The 22,709-nt window shown below is 43.2% G+C and overlaps 1 protein-coding gene across 3 annotated transcripts in view; it reads right to left on the minus strand.

Annotated features, from left to right (window-relative positions):
• The window catches only part of TMEM62 (transmembrane protein 62), a 134,654-nt gene that overhangs the window by 44,859 nt on the left and 67,086 nt on the right, over positions 1-22,709 (minus strand). For 2 of the 3 annotated variants that reach the window (XM_069730841.1, XM_069730849.1), the window contains 6 exons: positions 18,217-18,376; positions 17,781-17,894; positions 16,329-16,413; positions 14,052-14,156; positions 12,907-13,025; positions 110-2,331 (listed from right to left, as the gene is read on the minus strand). In XM_069730841.1, coding sequence (XP_069586942.1) covers positions 2,005-2,331; positions 12,907-13,025; positions 14,052-14,156; positions 16,329-16,413; positions 17,781-17,894; positions 18,217-18,376 — 910 coding nt within the window. In that variant the 3' untranslated portion in view covers positions 110-2,004. Of the gene's footprint in view, positions 1-109; positions 2,332-12,906; positions 13,026-14,051; positions 14,157-16,328; positions 16,414-17,780; positions 17,895-18,216; positions 18,377-22,709 lie in introns of those variants that run through there. The other variant, XM_069730834.1, reaches the window with a different exon arrangement.

The following is a 22,709-nucleotide window of genomic DNA, read 5'->3' on the forward strand; positions in this document are numbered from 1 at the left end:
GGGGTGGTCAGATTTCCTTTAAATAATATAAAAATAGAATTGCTTTCATCCAAAAATAGCCATTTGGTTGTAGCTTGTATTGCAGTTCAGCCTAATTAAAGGGAATCTGTCAGCAGAGTTTTGCCATTTAATCTGAGAGCAGCATAATGTAGGGGAAGATACACTGATTCCAGCGATGTGTCGTGTTCTCATGAGCCTGCTGTAATTTCCATCACTGTTTTATCAGCACTAGATCACTACAGTATTAGGAGTTGACGGAGTTCCTTTAGGCTCAGGGTCACACCAGCGTATTTTCTCTCATCCTACAGAATTGGGAAAATTATGCTAATCGCACACTGATCATAGTGTGATCAGATTTTTTGTGGATAAGTCAAATTGCCAGTCTGTGAAAAATCAGGCTGCTCTCAGATGACATCCGAGTGCAGTCCGATGGTTTCCACAGACTCATAGACTTGCATGGCAGAGTGCAATCCAAATCGGGCATGCAAAAAAAATAAATAAATAAAATTGAACATGTGCACGGCCCCATAGAATAACACTGGTCCCAATGAGATCCAATGTTTTGTCCAATTGCACTCGGTCGTATGAACGAGCCTTTCGGGTGAATAAATCGGAGCTGCAATGGCACACAAATACTGTGGCCAGGTCTGGCACGGTTTTGTTAAGTAGAGGTCTTTAGGCCGCAACCTCAACGTTTGCCTACAAAAAGAGGATTTTTTGCGGTGTTCAATGAATCATCCATAACCTTATGCCTAGTGTCTAAAACTTAATTTTGATATTTTGGAAATACCCCATCTACAGGATAGGGGATAACTTGTTGATTTACTAGGGGTCCCCAATGACTCAGAGAATGGGGCTCTACATCACCATCCTAAATGGAGCGGAGGTGTGCATGCAGGCTCCCACTCAATTAATTGTCTATGTGACTGCCAGAGATAGCAGTCCAGTTATCAGTCCCTTTACCGGCTCTGGACCTATCTGTATTAGCCAGTGCATCAAACTCTGGATGGGCGCTGTATAATACAACGTTGGGGTCCGCAGCCAGATCGCACATAATATAGCTATTAGGATTTTGACGATTCAGAAGACTGATTGATTGTAGCAGCCTTAGTACTATCTGCAAAGACCCATTATATTGTACATTCTTAAATAATAAGAATTCTCATAACCATTTGCATAAGTTTTCCCTGTAATAAAAAAAAAAATATTTTTCCAACTTTCAAATCTACTTTCCCTGAAGAAGAATAAACTATTTCCACTTTTGAATCTAATTTCTGCTTTCATAGTTTGTTGCAGATTCTTTTGGAAGCCATATTGGTGATACACAGGTCCTGTATGGTCTATATATACACAGTGCAGCGGGGGGGAGTGTGCTTTATGGCAGCTTTAACGAATGCGAGTCAACTGTCAAGAGACGATTATGGTCGCCTGGAAAGACAGCATACAGCCCCCATCCATCAGGGACCAGAGATTTATGGGGAATATTCTGGTTATTACAATCCTCCATTATCTTAGCAGTGATACAATTGAGCTGTCAAACAAGAAAACATGTCTGTTTTAGTAATGAACATGTCTTCTCCGCTGACTGTGTCACAGTCTGTATGGCACAGCTGACAGTGAAAACAGGAATAGCTCAAATTCATTTTATCCCTATATCCCTTATATTCTATAAAAACAATAAAAAATAGATTGAAATAATCTGACATTCTCTGCTGATTCTACACTATTTAAAGGGAATGTAAGTCAGTAGTTGGGCCATCCAGCTTCTATTCAGTGCATTTGAAATGTCATTCAAGTTTGTGAAATTAAATCCTTCAGTAAGCTCTGGCACGCTACATCATATCAGGTAGTGTTGTGTGTGTGATCAATAGTGAGACAAATATCCAACAAATCCAAACAAATAATTGAACTAATACACCTTGGTGGGCTTCCATCATTTAGGGTTACAGTAGTATGATGCACCAAGCACAACCCACCTGTTAGAGGCACCAGGAGAGCTGGGGGTCAAGTGCTTTGGCAGTTTTTTAGCTCAATTATGTAAGATCTGAGTTCTGCAGAGTTATATACCCATACTCTCCTACCCATGACCAGCGTGGCTACCACTAGCCACAGCTTCATTGGTGAGAGGAACGCCGCTAAGGTGCCGTAGGTCAACATCAAAAAGAAGATGGAGTAGATTTGCCAAGCCAGCAGGAGGAACATGAAGAAGTGTATTGGGATGCAGACTATCTTCCTACTATGCTTCAGATGGGAGAGGAAACCGAATCCTCTGCACCGCAGCAGCAAACACCAGCAGAGGTACAACGTCATGGGAATATTAAAGAACAGCATCTGCAAAAAAAATATTAATAGATTAAAATACACTTATCTATTAATTTATAATTTGCTATAAATGATGGCAGTGTTTGATAATCCAAGAACAGCTAATATAGTCATGGCCAAAAGAGATGGCAGCCTTGAAATTGTTCCAGAAAATTAATTATCTGTCCCAGAAAATGATTGTCATTACACATGCTTTGTTATACATGTTAATTTCCTCTGTGTGAATTGGAACAACACAAAAAAAAAAAAAAAAAACACAATTTCAAACAAGACTCCAAAAATGGTCAGGACAAAATTGTTGGCACCTTTCCAAAATCGTGGGTAAACAACTTTGTTTCAAGCATATGATGCAAGTTCGAATTCACCTGTGGCAAGTGACAGGTGCTAGCAATATGGAAACCACACCTGAAACCAGATAAAATGGGAGAAGCTGACAATCTTTGCATTATGTGCCTGTGTGTGCCACACTAAGCATGAAGAAAAGAAAGAAGAGAACTGTCTGAGGACTTGAGAAGGGAAATTGTTGAAAAATATCAACAATCTAAAGGTCACTAGTCCATCTCCATAGCTCTTGATGTTCTTCTGTCCAGGGTGAGCAAAATACTTAAGATTACAACCCATAGCACTGTAGCTAATCTTCCGTGACGTGGACATCAGAAAAAATTTGATGAAAGGTTGTAAAGCAGGATAGTCCGGATGGTGAAAGCAGCCCCAATCTAGTTCCAAAGAACATCAAGCTGTTCTGCAGGCTTAGAATGCATCAGTATTTGGTATATAAGGGGTGCTCACTGTTTTAATGCAAAATGGTACTCTGAAGGAAAAAAAATCAAATTGCCGAAGGTTCTTGCCTCAGTCTCTCAATAAGAACAATTTATTGTTCAGTGTTCAAAGAAAAAAGAGGCAAAACATCCATCATATACAAAAGAAAAAACAGAACGTTGATATACACAGATATGCTTCAGCTGCAACGTTTCGGCAATGTAATGCCTTTATCAAGCCAAATCTATAGAGGAAAAGTCTCAGATATTGGGATCAACTTGGCTTTTCTGCCTGCTGACAATGGATGGCTCAGTGCGGCGGTGGCCTGCCGGTGTCTCTGTGCGGGTGTTCGTCCCGCCCACACAGACACACCGGCAGCCCGCTGCTGCACTGAGGCATCCATTTTCAGCAGGCAGAACGGCCAACTTGATCCCAATATCTAAGACTTTTCCTTTACAGATTTGGCTTGATAAAGGCATTACATTGCCAAAACGTTGAAGCTGAAGCGTATCTGTGTATATTAACGTTTCTTTTTTTTCTTTTGTATATGGTGGATGTTTTGCCTCTTTGTTATTTGAACACTGAACAATAAATTGTTTTTATTGAGTGCCGAAGGTTCTTTGCTCAGTCTCTTTAGAGTGCATCAGTGTCAGCATGAACCATCTATCTACATTTGAATGAAATGAAACGCTAGGAAAGGAGACCCAGGACGACACAGACATAAAAAATAGACTGTAGTTTGCCAAAATGTACTGTATGTGCGTAAGCAAAAATCCTTCTCTAAAAACATTGGCCAGATGAGACCAAGATAGAGCTTTTTGGTAAAGCACATCGCTCTACTGTTTACCGAAAACGGAATGAGGCCTACGAAGAAAATAACACAGTACCTACAGTCAAACAAGGTGGAGGTTCAAAAATATTTTGGAATTGCTTTGTGGACTCTGGCACTGGGTGCCATGACTATGTGCAAGGCATCATGAAATCCTAAGATTATCAATGGATTTTAGGTGGCAATGTAGTGCCCAGTGTCAGAAAGCTGGGTTTGCTTCCTAGGTCATGGATCTTCCAGGAAGACAATGACACCAAACATACTTAAAGAAGCACCCAGAAATGGATGGAAACAAAGTACTGGAGGATTCTGAAGTGGCCAGTAATGAGTCCGGATCTAAATCCCATTTAACACCTGTGGAGAGAACTTAAAATTGCTGTTGGGAGAAGGCGCCTGGAGCAGTTTGCAAAAGCAGAGTGGTCCAAAATTCCAGCTGAGAGGTGTAAGAAGCTTGCTGATGGTTATAGGAAGCGATTGATTGCAGTTATTTATTCCAAAGGGTGTGCAACAAAATATTAAGTTGAGGGTGCCGACAATTTTGTCTGGCCCATTTTTTTGAGTTTTCTGTGAAACCAAGTCCAATTTGTCTTTAGTTTTCTGTTTATTTTTGTGTTGTCCCAATACACACAAAGGAAATGAACACGTTGTGACAAAGTAAATGGCAAAGTGCTAAAGGGGAGATATGTAGCACTGAGGTTGTTAGCTCCAGTAATATAAAATTAGGAAAAGTATGCAGCACACTACGTGCTGAGAGGGGTTTATCGGCCATGCTTAGTGCTAGGTTGATTGAGCAGCTGTAGAGTGGTAGGAGTCCAGAGGATAAATACCCATCCTTTTAGAGCAATCAGTGTGGGGTGGGCCTGGAGGTGCAAGTTCTGGAGTTGTGTTTTCATGTTAAGGAAAGTTGAACCTTGTGGTGTTTGTTCCTGAAGCGGGCGGATTCGAATGGCAACAAGGACTGTGTTACAGTGGTTAGATTTTTGTTTTCCTGTTATGCCGGGTTTCTATTGCAAACGTTGCACTGGTTTATGCAGTACTCTTAATAAACCAATGGAAGATTTAAATTGACAGCGTTACTGCGTCAAAAACTATGTGCAGCTGAGTGAGACGATTTGCCCAATGTTCATAACAAAACATGTGTAATTGCAATAATTTTCTGGAACAATTTCAAGGGTGCCAACACTTTCGGCCATGACTGTATGTATGTATGTATGTATGTATGTATGTATGTATGTATGTATGTATGTAATTTCTCCTGTGAACCCCATCCCGTGATTTAAAGGCAGTCTGTCAGCAGATTCATCATGCCTGGACTATGGTAAGCATGAAGCACCGGTCGACTCCCTAAGCTCGTTGCAAACAGCTATGCTTTAAAACATGGCCTGTGAGAAGCTCCCATCTGATTTTTTTCTGGGGCAGCTTAAACTAATGGCCCCTTCACATTAAGCGACGCTGCAGCGATACCGACAACGATCCGGATCGCTGCAGCGTCGCTGTTTGGTTGCTGGAGAGCTGTCACACAGACCGCTCTCCAGCGACCAACGATGCCGGTAACCAGGGTAAACATCGGGTAACTAAGCGCAGGGCCGCGCTTAGTAACCCGATGTTTACCCTGGTTACCATGCTAAAAGTAAAAAAAAACAAACACTAGATACTTACCTACAGCCGTCTGTCCTCCAGCGCTGCGCTCTGCTTCTCTGCTCTCCTCCTGTACTGTCTGGGAGCCGGAAAGCAGAGCGGTGACGTCACCGCTCTGCTTTCCGGCTCACAGCCAGTACAGGAGGAGTGCAGAGCACAGCGCTGGAGGACAGACAGCGGTTGGTAAGTATGTAGTGTTTGTTTTTTTTTACTTTTAGCCTGGTAACCAGGGTAAACATCGGGTTACTAAGCGCGGCCCTGCGCTTAGTTACCCGATGTTTACCCTGGTTACCAGTGAAGACATCGCTGGATCGGTGTCACACACGCCGATCCAGCGATGTCTCCAGGGAGTCCAGCGACGAAATAAAGTTCTGGACTTTCTTCAGCGACCAACGATCTCCCAGCAGGGGCCTGATCGTTGGTCGCTGTCACACATAACGATTTCATTAACGATATCGTTGCTACGTCACAAATAGCAACGATATCGTTAACGATATCGTTATGTGTGAAGGTACCTTAAAGGTTTCTCCCAATTTTCGAATATGGAGAGACCCATTATTTGAGGCAAGCTGGGCAGGAAGAAGTAAGAGAAAGCCTTGGAGCAATCCCTATTCTTTGTTCTTTTCACATTATGCTTTCTAAAATATACTGAAGAAATTGAGAAAAAAACACCCATAGTTGATGTATTTATTGCTTCCTCATTATTTGGGCAGCATAAATCTCTCGACAATTTCCCATCTCTAATAAGGGGGCCTTAACAACTCATAATCAGGGAACTTAGGACATCAGACAACATGGGAAAAACTTTGACTAGGTATAGGCGATTAATGGGGAACCAACAGAATAAACAGCCATAACATGCACGCTGTTAATTGGGTAAAGCTGATGCATTTAATAAAAGTGGGTGTTCTAATTAATAGCAATGAAAAGATGAGTTATTGAGGTCATTTATTCTGTGAAGAAACAGGTCAATTATGGCTCTTATTTAAAGGAGAGAAGCAAATATTGTGCTTGCTGGTTTTAGCCCTTGCTTAGTGAGTTAAATGGGTCGTTCCAGACATTGTACTGAAGGAGAAAGAACTTTGATTTCGAAGTTGATTGAACAGGGAAAAACATATAAAGAAGTGTAGAAAATCATTGGCAGCTCAGCTTAAAAATTTCCAATGCTTTAAAATGGCAACCAAAACTCAAAACACATGGCAGGAAAATAAATACTACTATCAGCATAGAATCACAAGAATGGTAAAGAAGCTTCCAATGATCAGCTCCAGAAAGATCAAAGAAGATGTTTGGTTACCTGCAAGTCCTGCAACTATCAGAATTCGACTACGTATTCTACGCCTACAAACTCTCTCTCGCTTCATTGGGGGACACAGGAAACCCATGGCTGTATGCTGTTGCCACTAGGCAAAAAAAAAAAAAAAAGTTAGCGCCTCCTCAGTAGTATACATCCACCAACCAGAGCCAAACCAATCAGTTTACAGTCAGTAGGAGGAGGACATAGGTCTTTCATTAGTCCCATATCTAACTTGGTTTTTGGCATTATTCATTAATGTTTTTCCTCTTTATTTTTAGGTGTTTTTTTCAAGCCTTTCTTGGTGGGAAACAGTGTGAACAGTCACTCTGTTATCGCATATAGAGACAAGAGTACGGCGTGGACTGACATCCAGTACCCTCACCTGTCTATCTGGCAGGACCCTAACACGAGAGGTGTTCAGGTGATCCGTAGGATGGTCATGGCCCCTCTCTCTTGCCTGCTTGCCTACCAAAGCCAGACAGCATCAGGAGGTACAAACGTCCCGCTATCCAGTGAGATTTGGACATCCGATTGTACTTCAGAGACATCTTCAGAGATGGAGAGGTACCTTTCTTTCCACAGGTCCCCCCTTCTTCTGTCCCCCTGTGCAGGAAGCAGTTCATAAGGGGATCTTTATTAAACTTTTCGGCAATATAGCTGGGTGCCCAGAGGTGCGTATGTATGTGGTGTATCTCTGGGTATAAGGCCCTCCCTGCACTTTTTTTTTTTTTTTTAAATAGACATCCGTGCCGCTCCCTCCTTCTCGTCTGCCTCTCCTTACTTTAGACCCTGCTTCTGTGCGGCCTTTGCCCCCTCACTCCCTTTTAAATTGAGTGCGCTTTTTCTGCTGCCCGGCGTGGACATTCAAGTGGCACGGGAGATTCCTGGGACAGTGGCAAGTTTTTTTCCTTGGATAGCCCAGCCTTGACCCCCTTGCCACCCTGTATTTACTCCGGTGGCCTGGTTTCCAAATGTATTCCCAGGTTCAGTTCTTGGCCTTCTCCTGTGGCCAAGTCACACTCCTGCCATTTCAGTCAGTCAGTCACGCGCCCGGGACATGCCCCTCCTGTTTTTAGCCAGTCGCTTGTTCTCTCCTGCGTTCCTCGCCCTCCACCCTCATTCAATCACAGCACACCTTTCATAACTGATACCCGAGAGAACAAAGTGTCTTTTTTTCTGTCGCGGGGGCCCACCATCTACTACTTCCCACATGGTCGATCTCAACTGCAATTTAAGTGCCTGGTCGGCTATTCGGTAGGTCAGACCGACATCTATCATGTACCACATGCCCGGTTGCAGTAGCAATTCAATGATCTGTCTGCGATCCAGTGAGTCAGATCTACTTCGTGACACGCACCTCACCCTGATTACGATGCCACACTAAACCTCCAGATATTTGGACCTCCTGCCAACAATCCAATAGAGGAGGACCTCCATCTATTGTGAACCACATTATTATCTGCAGTGCTATCCACATGCACTACTCACTATCCATTGAGTTGGTCCCACTATGTATGATCCACATGACCAATAGCAGCAGCGTTTCTAGTGTGCTGTCCATTTACTAGCGAGTCAGATCCTACATCTACCATAATCTTCATGCCCGATCGCAGGGCAATCAAAAAAAACCTTGAGTGCTCTTACCACCTGAGCTCCTTGCCTGTTTGTCGGTACTTGCTTCTTCTTTCTTAGAAAGAATGGATAAAGCCCTAATTACAAGAGCCTATTCAGCCCTGGGATTTGATTTCCAAATGTTACATGAACGAGTTCCCTCCTTCGACAAGAACAGATCGGACAATACCTTGACCTTCGCAAGCAACAACCCTAGTACAAGAGCCGCATCAGTCATGAATCAGATATTTTTTTTCTTTTACATCATGAAAACGAGTTTCTTCCTCCTGCACAAATCATTTCCTTCTCAGTATTTAGAGTATAATTTCATTTTTTTCTCCCAGTTATTACTTTTTGATTCCCAGGTCAATCACTGCCTCGCTCGGACAGCCTATTCCAACTTGCGGAATCCCTGGCTAAGTTTGACTCTCTGGTGAACAGGATCAGCACTCGGCCCAGCTGGTTGTGTTGGTGAACCGGCCTCAGTCCTTTCAATTGCCTACTCCAGACATCCTAGTTGCCGGCACCGGGCATCCTCCTGGGGTCCCCCATCTCTCGAATGTTTGGACCTAGCTGAACAGATTGGTCATTGTTTATGTTGTTCTTACAGCGGCCAACATTTCCTGATCCTCACCGCTCATGCCAAGGTAATCGGTCCCAGATCCAAGTATCCTTTCCCCCTTCCTTTCCAAGAGGTTCCGGGTTGGACATAGGTACCCAAACAGCAGCAGGAAATCAAAGCTCGTTTTCCATAGGCTAGACCGCTCATCCTCATATTGAATAGTCTTCATCATTCTTTTTGTCACTTGTGCACTTTCCGGCACTCGGTTTCATATTGTAGCTCTTCAGCACTTGTTTTCTAGGTTCGGACTTCTCCATGGTGAACTTTCCAAGGAGTTGGGAGGTCTCCTTTCCATGTTTTGTGTGGCTTACTCAGCTAAATATCTCCCGATTCAGGAATGGAAAGTACCTATCTTTCAATTCTGGATCTACGGCTTAGGTACTGATGTGCATTCTAATGCCTTCCAAGACGACTAATTCCGTAGAAGCTATAGCCCGCCTCCGCCTAGTGCCCACTTTAGTCCATCTTTTTTGGACTGCAGAGACTCCTAGACTCTAGCAATCAGCATCGGCTTAGCATTCTCTCAGTATCCTTACAAGGATCAAACATTTGGTCCAGGGCTTCTTTTTTTCTACATGTGAGATACCTTGCACTTTTCTAGGAGCACACTTCCACTTGGGCTCGACCTTCAACAGGTCATAATCGCACCTATTTCAACCCAGTCTCTAGTTTTTGGAACATGCTGTATCAATCTGCATGCGGAGCCCGTCCTTCCAGAAGGGTTCTCTACTCTCCTCGGAACTCAACCATTCTGACTGTCCTTCCCGTGTGTTCTCTCGTCTGAGCATACTCTTAGGCTTTTTGTCCATAGTGGTTTATGGCAGAACTTTCCCTATATCGTCCTGAAGAGATTCGGGGTGCTCTAAAAGGTAGTCAACTTCCAGTTTCTGCAACTCAGTGATTGTTCTTCAACACTTTGGCAGTAGCCTACACTAAAATCCTCCCGCTTCCTCAAGCCTTCTTCTGGCATGGAGGTAGTCTACATCTCCACAGTTTTCCTCTTTGAAACTTCTATATCTGTTTTCCAAATCTATCATCTTTGCGATTTCTATTTGACTATTCCAGTTTCACTGCCTGCTCATGAAACGTAGCATCCAAGCTCCGGTTCAGCTGATAAGGATGTGATTACAATCCAAGTAGGGAAATTCCTCTTCTTCCCTTCCTCTTCTTACCTATGGTCGGATCTTGAGTCTTGTATGTTCCTCAGCTCCCTAAGAGTGGCTTTATACTTTCCTTTCAGGGAGACTGTTCTCAGCTTAATTCAGGTGGTGTTTTCCTGTGTGGTGCGCACGCTTACTACATCTCTTGTGGCTGCCCATGTATGTTGGTGGGGCACTCATCTGGTTTTGAATACTCTACAGCGTTCTTCATTTCCCTGTTCAGTCATCTTTGCTCCATTCTCCTCCTTCTCGCCCTTCTATCGGTCTCTTGGATATATTGCTAATGGTCAGAGTGCCTTTTCAGCGCTTCTTATATCAAGAACAGTGTCTTCAGAAGCTCAGATTCCCGGTTTGCGTCTGGACAGTCGTCTTGTCTTCAAGTCTGGATGCGCTCTAAAATTCAGGACACATATTGACATGGGTCAGACCTCGATCACTTTTTTTTCCTGCTTTCTTCATCTGGGCCAAGTGCCTCTTGCACCATTCACTATCAGGCCTCTATTAGCAGCTTTTCTAAAGGCCCCGTCACACATAGCGAGATCGCTAGCGAGATCGCTGCTGAGTCACAAGTTTTGTGACGCAACAGCGATCTCAGTAGCGATCTCGCTATGTGTGACACGTAGCAGCGATCAGGCCCCTGCTGTGAGATCGCTGGTCGTGTCGGAATGGCCTGGGCCATTTTTTGATCGTTGAGGTCCCGCTGACATCGCTGAATCGGCGTGTGACGCCGATTCAGCGATGTCTTCGCTGATAACCAGGGTAAACATCGGGTTACTAAGCGCAGGGCCGCGCTTAGTAACCCGATGTTTACCCTGGTTACCATCGTTAAAGTGAAAAAAAAAAACAAACACTACATACTTACCTACCGCTGTCTGTCCCCGGCGCTGGGCTTCTCTGCTCTGGCTGTGAGCGGCGACGTCACCGCTCTGCATTCCGGCCGCTGTGCTCACGGCCAGAGCAGAGAAGCCCAGCACCGGGGACAGACAGCGGTAGGTAAGTATGTAGCGTTTGTTTTTTTAACTTTAACGATGGTAACCAGGGTAAACATCGGGTTACTAAGCGCGGCCCTGCGCTTAGTAACCCGATGTTTACCCTGGTTACCCGGGGACTTCGGCATCGTTGAAGACAGTTTCAACGATGCCGAAGTCTTTCCCCTGATTGTTGGTCGCTGGAGAGAGCTGTCTGTGTGACAGCTCTCCAGCGACCAAACAGCGACGCTGCAGCGATCCGGTTCGTTGTCGGTATCGCTGCAGCGTCGCTAAGTGTGACGGTACCTTAAGCTGTTTCTCAGTTATCTGTTTTTACTTTCCAGATTCTAAAGAATACTCACTTTCTTCCATCTCCTTGGTGTTTTCGGGCCTGGGCAGAAATGTTTTGCATATTACAGTGGCCGATCTTCAACCTGAGATTTTTTTACTCTGTTCATGCGTTTGACTAGTCCTTGTTTGTCTTCCCACCCACGGGGACTGCCTTAGGACGTTCCATGGTTTCCTGTGTCCCTTAATGAAGCGAAAGAGAAAAGAAAATTTTGGGTTCTTACTGTAAAATGTCTTTCTCAGAGCCTTTACTGGGGGAAAACAGCAGCCGCCCTTTTCTAATTGCTTCTGTTGGACCACGCTTTATTTCAGGTTGCTTCTACGGCTTTCACACTAATTGACCGGTTTGGCTACGGTTGGTGGGTGTATACTACTGAGGAGGAGCTAACTTTTTTATGGCCTAGTATAAGACTCCTAGTGGCAGTAGCATACACCCATGGTTTCTTTTTATAGCCTAGTATAAGCCTCCTAGTTGCAGTAAGACACCCATGGTTTATTGTGTCCCCCCAATGAAGGCTTAGAGAAAGATACTATGATAAAACCCCAAAATCTTATTTGCAATAAACCTTCAAAGTACCATTGCTGAGAAAAAGACGTGTTGAAAAAGTAGACAGTGACTGGTCTGAAGAGTAGTGGCTCAACATTCTATGGACAGATGAGAGCAACATTGTTTTGATTGGGTCTAAAGGCCCAAAATTTGTAATATGCTGAAGGAGAAATGCCCTTGAAATGGGCATTTCAGCAAGACAACAAACCCAAACACACCAGCAAGAGGGCAATATCCTAGTTCCAGACCTACAAGATTGAAGTTATGAAGTGGCCCAATCCCCAGAACTCAATCCAATTGAGAATTTGTGGAGTGACATCAAAAATGCTGTTTTTGATACAAAACCTAAGAATGCAAAACAAGTGTGGAATGTAGTACAGTCAGAGTGGGCTGGATTATCTGTCCGCAGGTGTCAGATGTCCGGTGACGCCACACTTCACACAGGTAAATCAGTTATCAGAAATAAAGGTTATACAACTAAATATTAGTTCAGTAATTAACAGAAAAGCAAGTCTGGAAATAAATTTTGGTTTATATATAAATATTCCAGTTTGTAAATGAAAATGCAGGCAATGCTATTTTTTATGAGCAGCCTATTATTTCATTTTCATTCCCTGTGGGGAGCCCCTAGGCTTCAGCCTAGTCAGCCTTATGAATAATTCAGGCCTGATTCCCATGAAGTAGCTACATGGTATAATAGAAGTTCTTCTACTACGGAGCATATCATCATGAGAAAAAAATTCTACGATCAAGTCTTATCAGTACAAAACCACTTATGTGAATGACATGTCATTTATTCACTAACCTGTGTTATTCCGACCAGGTAGGTCAGGCTGCCTTGTAAGAAATGCCCACCAACGACCACTCCAAAAGCGAAGCATGCTCCCACATGGCCATCGATTATTTCTCCTATAAACCAGGGACCTAGAAATTGATCATATAGCTTTATTGCCAAACCTCGTATGCTTTTGCTTTAACACGGCATCTCATAAGAGACATTATTTGGAGATGAATGATCAAGTGTAGGTCACAATATTGAGGGCTTTTTCTGGTTTTGGAAAAAAAACCCTGTTTCTTGGGGCAGTTTGTTAAAAACAAACAAAACCCCTGTGCTTAACTTCACTTTTCCAGGTCCTGTGCTGAATTTCTACTGCTACTCCAGGAGTCTGATATTGTCTGCAGCGCTGACGTCATGTTGACAGCACTGCAGCCAATCAGTAAGTACGGCAGCTCTGAAAAAGTAGGAGGCACAAACCCGTTTAGCCCTGAGTGACTGCTGTGGGGTTTTTGTGATGTTGGGCTTCAGCGAAAACACAGACCGAAGCATCATTATAGCGCCGATGCCGGAGAAGATGAGGATTAGTAACAGCTGGCTTTTTTTTTTGGGTTCCTCCAAGAGTGCTTTCAGACTGCCTCCTTCGTAACGTTTAGTGGGTCCATTGCGTTTTACATCCGAGCCCCCTGCAAAATGGGATTTGGGTGCAAACAGAGTCGCCGTGTGCTTTTAGGTATATACGTATATAGGTATTTAGGTATATTCTTATACTTTTAGGTATATACGCCTACTGGAGGCGGACGCTCAGATGCAGTCTACTATGTCCAAGCGTATACACCCGAAAATTATGCCCAACAGAGCAGAGAGTGACTCAGTTGGCACTATTATAGTCAATGACTCAGTCGACGCATACGCCAAAATCTCGTTTTGCGGGGGGTTCGGAAGCAAGACCAGACAGAGCCACTGAACAAGGAGAAGAACAGTGAGAAAGGGCCAGAAAGGGGGTAGTGATTTCTAATGAACATGCAGACATTATGTATATCTGGTCACCCCACACCATGGTTAGCTCCTTTAAGCACGGAAACAAAATTGATTGCATTATAAAGGATTTTTTTGCCATGCAGGACAGTGTGATAAGCTGAACAAAACCATTATGGATGATGGATTCCACTTACCAACTGCGGTGTAGAGATTGAGCAGTAACATGGCATAGAAGAAAGTATTGTTTTTGCTCAGTACGTGCATCGAGAAAGATGCCAGTGTGCAATATCCAGGGGGGCCTAGAGAGAAAGATATTAAAGATGCCAGAGAGCACAGTAAGTGTTTTATCTAAGTGGATTAACACATCGGACAATGACAACTGACACGTCTGATAATATTTCCATAGCTGCAGATAACTGCTGTAGAGAAGGGTCGGCTTTTACCAGCTAATAGCAGAATATTTAATACAAGCAAGGCTGTTTCACCTCATCTATGCCACAGATAATGGTTTAAAAAGTAAAAATAAAAAAATAGCAAAGGGAAAAGTTGATTAATAAAGCCAAAACGTTTCCAGATGCCCACATACTAAAGTTTTTATTCTTTTTTTTTTTCTCCCCCCAAAGAAGAAAAGAATTTGCAGCTGGATACCACGACAAACAGGCTGCGCTAAAATACATCTCCAGTAATGAAAGTCAGGTATTACGGATATTGCTAGTAATTTACTAATATTGGTGATTAGCTAATATGATCCTTAGCAATAGGCAACGACCTACAAATAATTGAGTTTTTAAGTGTACCTGTGGTCAGTTTTTTTTTCCCGCTGCTCCCCGAGCACGCAAGTTTTTTTTTTTTTTTTTTTTTTTTAAATCCGCCATATATGTGCCTTTTCATTTAGTATTAATTTTTATGCTATTTGCTAAGTGGCTGTGGTTCATAAGGTAACGCAGAGCTGGCTATAGACATGCCCCTGAGTATCCTGCTAGATACGCCCCTGAGTATCCTGCTAGATACGCCCCTGAGTATCCTGCTAGACACGCCCCTAAGTATCCTGCTAGACACGCCCCTGAGTATCCTGCTAGACACGCCCCTGAGTATCCTGCTAGACACGCCCCCATCAGTAATGACCATAAAAATTAGCATGTGGTTCATAAGGTAATGCAGAGCTGGCTATAGACATGCCCCTGAGTATCCTGCTACCCTGTTTCCCCGAAAGTAGGACCCCCCCGAAAGTAAGACAGTGTGGGGGTTTCGTGGGGGTCCTCCAATGTAAGGCCTCCCCCGAATGTAAGGCAGGGTTGGGGGGGCCGCTGTGAAATGTAAGGCCCTTACCTTTGGGCCGCCGCTGTCCCCCATTGGGTCCCCAGGCTCCAGAGGTGTCCTCAGGTGCAGCTGGGCGGGTCCAGCGCTCATGGGGTTAACTCGCCGTGTTAACCCCGCAATCCGCCCAGCTCAACAGCTCATTGGCCGCCCCTGCTCCCCACGTCGCCGCCGGCCCCCGGCTCGAGCACTGATTGGCCAATCAGCTCGAGTGCTGATTGGCCCAGCAGCTCGGGCTGTAATTGGCCGCCCCAGCCCCACGTCACCGCTGTTTCCCTGCTGATTGGCACAGCGTTCCCTGCAGCACAGGCCTTCCGCACCCACAGCCGCACAGAGGAAAACGTCCAGCATTTAAAAACCAAGTAGGGAAACATGTACTGTATAGGGTATGGGGCTGTGTGCAGTGGAATACGGCACTGTTATGGGGTATGGGGCTGTGTGCAGTGGGATACGGCACTGTTATGGTATGCAGGCAGAGGGTATACGGCAATTACCGTACAGTACCGTACCGTAGTGTGTTACTGTTACCGTACTTTGATTTGTTGTCTGCTTTCCAGTTGAACGGTGTAACGTTAAGTACTGTACTGAATTTGAAAATTGTCATTTTTTTTTCCGGCTAATGTAAGACCTCCCCCGAAAGTAAGACAGGGTGGGACTTTTTGGGGTAAAATTAATGTAAGACAGGGTCTTACTTTCGGGGAAACACGGTAGATACGCCCCTGAGTATCCTGCTAGATACGCCCCTGAGTATCCTGCTAGACACGCCCCTAAGTATCCTGCTAGACACGCCCCTGAGTATCCTGCTAGACACGCCCCTGAGTATCCTGCTAGACACGCCCCCATCAGTAATGACCATAAAAATTAGCATTACCTAAAAAGTCCTACACATTTCCAACTGCATGGCAGATTTAAAAAAAAAAAAAAAATGAAAAACACGAAAACTGCATAGTCAGGGTAGCAGTGAGAATAAAAAGGAGGGCAAAAGATGCCACTTTTGTCCTGCTGACAAAATCTCTTTTTTAAGGCATGCAGCAAATAACTGCAAGGGGTTATGCATCAGGAGAACATGGACACTGGGAGCGTCAACCATTTACAAGACGTCTAACAGATGGAAGAAATTAGATTTGCAGTAACGTAACGACCTTTGTACTTACCCCTAAGAATGGTTCGCCTCCTGATCCGGTAGATAATCAGTAAAATGAACTGACTCAGCACAGTCAGAATAAACAGCACCTGAGACTGAGGAAGAAATAAAAACCATCAGGATTATTACTCAGCATTGTTAAAATAAAGTATGGGAAAAATGAATTGCCCACGATAATGTATGCAAGATAATAATGCTAAAATGCCAACATTTAGTTGTGGTTTGTACACTACTGTGTAACGGTTTCCATCACGATTGTGCGGATCAGACACATTACAGACACCAATAATAATAATAATGATTGTTAAAGGGTTATCTTGGGGTTCTACAGAAAACAGTGATGCATATTGCAGTATTCTTCTGGTCAAAAACGATGGAGTCTGATGAGACTCTGAACGATTAAGTATGAAAATCACACAGGCAATATCGGCACTCTGCCACTATTCAGCAGTCTCACAGAGTGACTGCAGACTTATTTTTTCCATGTCCGGACAACCCCTTAAAAACTGATATTTTAGGGTCCTAGCAGGAAAACGTGATAACGCTACGATCAGTAGAAAGAATAGCACACCATTCCTATAAGGTCTAAACGGGAGGTATTTATTCAGCAAAGCCTTAGCAGAATTTTAACCTCAAAAAGATCAAGAAAGACCTCCTGGAGGCTGAAACGTTGCACCCCCTCTGGTGAACCCGCACCTCACATAGACACCTCACCAGGAACGCTGCGCTCTTCTCTTAACAAGCAATGGATGGGGATTTCCAGGAACCAGGCTGTCGACAGATGTGCACCCTTCCTATGGTACCGCTGCTGACCTACTACCAAAACCCTTCTTATGAAAAGATATTATCCGAAGAGGAGAACCCCTTTAAATCAAAATGATGGGATATCCCAGCCAGACTATTCCCAGAATGTTGCTCAGTTAGACCTTAAGTCATAATAATTAAAGAGAGTCTGCCAGCAGGTTTTCAGTACCCAATCTGAGAGTAGCATGATGTAGGGGCAGAGACCATGATTCCAGCAATGTATCACTTACTGGGCTGCATGCTGCAGTTTTTATAAAATCCTTGTTTTCTCTGCTGAAGATCTAGCAGTTCTCCGAATGCTGTGTTGTGTATAACCCCACCGGCACCACTGACTGGCAGCATTCTGTGTACACGGTGCATAGGCAGAAAGCTTCCAATCAGTGGTGAAGGTGGGGTTATATAGTTCTCATGAACGTAGGTAAACTAGTCCTCTACTGATAATAGCCTGCTGAGAAAACAGGGATTTTAGGAAAACTACAGCAAGCAGCCCAATAAGTGACACCGGGTCTCTGCTCCTACAAGTCAGATTTGGAGGCAAAAACCTGATGACAGATTCTCTTGATAAGAAGGGCACTCATATTAACATTTTGAGCCTTGTAAAAATGACAGTACACTTAATATGGGGGAACCAGGGATAAATAAAGCGCACACAACTTACAACAACATAATGATCCATAAGAAGAATTAAAGTAGGAAAAAGGCTAAAATGCACATCCGCATCATCGTCTAGGCTAAACAAGTGGCTCCTAGACCGACTTCTTACAGCTGCATCCTGTAAAAAAAAAATATTTCGATGAGATGGAACAGTGCAAATTAAAGGGATTGTCCACTACTCAGACAATCCCTGCTCAATCTCCATGTTTCCCCCTTGTAAAATAATAACACTTAGACTTACCAGCTCCGGCACTGGCTCTTCCAGGGATTGCGTAACATTTTTATGTCATGCAATCTCCGTGGTCAATCAGCGCTGGGTTCACTCCCCACCTTCGCACATATGACATACATCCGGAGGAAAGAGAGAGCAGCAGCTGCTATTGTGTCTCTTGCTCAAAGTCTGAGTTTCACATAACACAGGGGCTTTTTCGATTTCTTACCGTAACTTTGACTTTAATCTCGTGCAGCCCGGTCTTATATTTTTCTGCCATCCATTGTAATACATATAATGGGCCAGATGAGTGCACAGCTTCCCCAACTTCGTTCCCATCTATGAACACTTTTACGGACGTGATAAGGTCTGGAGAAAATATCAGAATTCTTTAAAAACAAAAAATAAGAATAAAAAATGATTAGGTTATTTTTTTTTTCAAACTATTTAAACAGCGTTCACACTAGGTTTATGGTACATCCACAAGTACTTGAAAGCTGCGAGTCCACAGCGGCAAAAACTGCACCCAATGTGTTTTTCTGCAATGCATTTTATTGCAGAAATGCTGCGGATTTGCTGCAGGCGTCACACTTTGCCATCCAAAGGGTAAAACGTTTTGTAGAAACTCATCAACTGTGCTAGTACCGTAAATACACGGCATGTACGCGATGTGTGAAACATATCTTTAAAGAGGTTGTCCGACTAAGTTTTTAAGGCACGGATTGATTAAAAAGAATAAACAGAGGAATATTTACCTTCTGGTGCCCCAGTGGAGGACACTCAACGGTCTGTGTCAACTCTAGAACCAAAGCCTCGAAAGAGTTCTTCATCGGAAGTTGTTCTGATGACGCGCAGTTCTAGTCACCCGACCACTGCAGACAATCACAGGCTGCAGAGATGCTCTGATTTCCAAGTAGAACAAACACTGCTTTTGGAACCAGCTCAGACCTCTGGAATGGACCTGTGCTGGATCAGTAGGGGGCACTGTAAGGTCAGTATGCCTCAGTTTATTATTTTTAATCAATCCATGCTTAAAAAGAAAAACACAAATTTTTACTCCTGGGCAACCCCTTGCCTTTTACAAAGGCATAGAGACATGTCAGAAGTTTTGAAAGGTGGAGGTCCGAGACAGCTGACAGCCCTTTTAAATGTAATTGTTGGGATGCATCAGTCAGGCAATTCCTACAATGTTGCTCAGACATGAGGTCATAAGGCACAAGATGACAACGGGGACTCATACTTACATATTGAGCTATCTTAAAAACACTGTAATCTTAAAGAGGTTACTCAGTAAATTTGACAGCTAAGACCACCACCCATTATCGGAATGTAGGGGCTGAAGCATTAAACAATCTGCACACTATATGGCTTCTATTAGAGCCCTTCCCTAATTCTCTGCCTGGGGAGGAGACCAGGAACGCCAAGCTCCTCCAAGTTCCAGTCCGATAACCATCTACAGTTATATGAAAAAGTTTGGGCACCCCTATTAATCTTAAGCTTAATGTTTTATAAAAATTGTTTTTTTTGCAACAGCTATTTCAGTTTCATATATCTAATAACTGTTGGACACAGTAATGTTTCTGCCTTGAAATAAGGTTTATTGTACTAACAGAAAATGTGCAATCTGCATTCAAACAAAATTTGACAGGTGCATAAGTATGGGCACCCCACCAGAAAAGTGACATTAATATTTAGTAGATCCTCATTTTGCAAAAATAACAGCCTCTAGTCCCTTCCTGTAGCTTTTAATGAGTTCCTGGATCCTGGATGAAGTTATTTTTGACCATTCCGGTTTACAAAACAATTCCAGTTCAGTTAAGTTTGATGGTCGCCGAGCATGGACAGCCCTCTTCAAATGATCCCACAGATGTTCAATGATATTCAGCTCTGGGGACTGGGATGGCCATTCCAGAACAGTGTAATTGTTCCTCTGCATGAATGCCTGAGTAGATTTGGAGCGGTGTTTTGGATCATTGTCTTGCTGAAAGATCCATCCCCTGCGTAACTTCAACTTTGTCACTGATTCATGAACATTATTGTCAAGAATCTGCTGATACTGAGAGGAATCCATGCGTCCCTCAACTTTAACAAGATTCCCGGTGACGGCATTGGCCACACAGGCCCAAAGAATGATGGAACCTCCACCAAATTGTACTGTGGGTAGCAAGTGTTTTTCTTGGAATGCTGTGTTTTTTGGCCACCATGCATAACGCCTTTTTGTATGACCAAACAACTCAATCTTGGTTTCATCAGTCCACAGGACCTTCTTCCAAAAAGAAATTGGCTTCTCCAAATGTGCTTTTGCATACCTCAGCTGACTTTGTGGCGTGCTTGCAGAAACTGCTTCTTTCGCATCACTCTCCCATACAGCTTCTCCTTGTGCAAAGTGCGTTGTATAGTTGACCGATGCACAGTGACATCATCTGCAGCAAGTTGATGCTGCAGCTCTCTGGAGGTGGTCTGAGGATTGTCCTTGACTGATCTCACCATTCTTCTTCTCTGCCTGATGTTTTTCTTGGCCTGCCACTTCTGGCCTTAACAAGAACTGTACCTGTGTTCTTCCATTTCCTTACTATGTTCCTCACAGTGGAAATTGACAGGTTAAATCTCTGAGAAAGCTATTTGTATCCTTCCCCTGAACAACTATGTTGAATAATCTTTGTTTTCAGATCATTAGACAATTGTTTTGAGGAGCCCATGATGCCACTCTTCAGAGGAGATTCAAACAGGAGAACAACTTGCAAGTGGCCACTTTAAGTAGCTTTTCTCATGATTGCATACACCTGGCTATGAAGTTCAAAGCTCAATGAGGTTAGAAAACCAAAAAAAGTGCTCTAGTATGTCAGTAAAAAGTAGGTAGCAGTATTTAAAGCAAGAAAATGATAAGGGTGCCCATACTTATGCACCTGTCAAATTTAGTTTGAATGCAGATGCACATTTTCTGTTAGTACAATAAACCTCATTTCAAGGCAGAAACAGTTATTAGATATATGAAACTGAAATAGCTGTTGCAAAAAAACCCACAATTTTTATAAAACATTAAGCTTAAGATTAATAGGGGTGCCCAAACTTTTTCATATAACTGTATCAGATGGGGATGGATGTATGGTTTGGATCCAGAGAAGTATAAAGGGGTTGGAAACTTTCTTTTTTTTTTACTTAAACCCATTTTTTTTTTAGGCTAAAAATCAGTTTTGCAATTTAATTTCATTAAAAATTCTCCAACCTTTGGCTTTTACAGGCTCTTTGCTATTTGGCATATTCAACTTTGATGTGGTCTGTGGTCATAACTCAGCTGAGGGGAGTTCTGAGAAATAAAGATAAATGCTCTATCAGACCATCATAGCGAGCTCACTGACGGACGCTCAATTACCTCATTCTGCAGCCAGCTATAGACAGCGCAACAAGGAGGCTATAGCAAGCAAACTGTGCAACATTTTTTTTTATTCAACCCAACTGTAAAAAAATATTATTTTTGACCAAAATGCATGCATTTAAGTAAGAAAAAATAAGTTTTGAAAAATGGACAACACCTTTAAACATTTTTTGTTGTTGTAGGCCCTTCAAGACAGAGCCTTTTTAGTTTTGCGTTTCTGCTTTTTGCTTCTTCTTCTTCCCAGAGCCATAACTTTTTTTATTTTTCCGGCAATATGGCCATGTTCATTAAATGCTAAAACTAACCTGCCACTATGATTCTCCAGGTCATTACGAGTTCACAGACACCAAACATATTTGGGTTCTTTTTTATTTAAGCGGTGATAAAAAAAAAAATCTAAAGTTTGTAAAAAAAAAAAAAAAAAGCGCCATTTTCTGACCCATAGCGTCTCCATTTTTCGTGATCTCAGGTTGGGTGAGGTCTCATTTTTTTTGCGGGCTGAGCCGACGTTTCTATTGATACCATTTTGGTGCAGATATGATCTTTTGATCTCCCGTTATTGCATTTTATTGCTATGTTGCGGTGATCAAGAAAACGTAATTCTGGCATTTTGAATTTTTTATCGCTACGCCGTTTAGTGATCAGGTTAACTTTTTTTATTTTGATGGATTGGGTGATTCTGAACCCGGCGATACCAAATATGTGTACATATATTTTTTTTTATTGTTTATTTTGAATGGGGAAAAAGGGGGGTGATTTGAACTTTTATACTTTTTAATTTTTTAATATATTTAAAAACATTTTTTTTTTTTTAAACTTTTTGCATGCTTCAATAGTCTCTATACGAGACTAGAAGCTGCCATAACCTGATAGGCTCTGCTACATACAGGCAATGATCAGATCACCTGTATGTAGTAGAATTGCTGACTTGCTATGGGAGCTGACCACCAGGCGGTGCTCATAGCAATCTGGCAGTGACAACCATAGAGTTCTGTAGGAAACCTCTGGTTGTCATGGGGCCCCACTATCACATGACAGGGGTCACCGATGGGCAGATTTCCGGCGTGCTTGCCGGAAGCGTGTTAAATGCTGTTGTCAGAGTTTGACAGCGCCATTTAACAAATTAACAGCCGTGGGTGGATCGTGATTCCACCTGCGGCTGTTTCGGGCACATGTCAGCTGTTGAAAACAGCTGACATGTACCAGGAAAGATGTGGGTTCAGTGTCGGAGACCACATGAAAGTGGGAGACACGACATGTGCAATACATGAACGGCGCATGTCGTGAAGGGGTTAAACTTTCACTGTTGTAGGAAGATGCAGGAAATTCTACAGACAAGCAGACAG

This window comes from Ranitomeya imitator, chromosome 1 (genome assembly GCF_032444005.1).
Source record: "Ranitomeya imitator isolate aRanImi1 chromosome 1, aRanImi1.pri, whole genome shotgun sequence".
In the NCBI taxonomy this organism is placed as follows: Eukaryota; Metazoa; Chordata; class Amphibia; order Anura; family Dendrobatidae; genus Ranitomeya; species Ranitomeya imitator.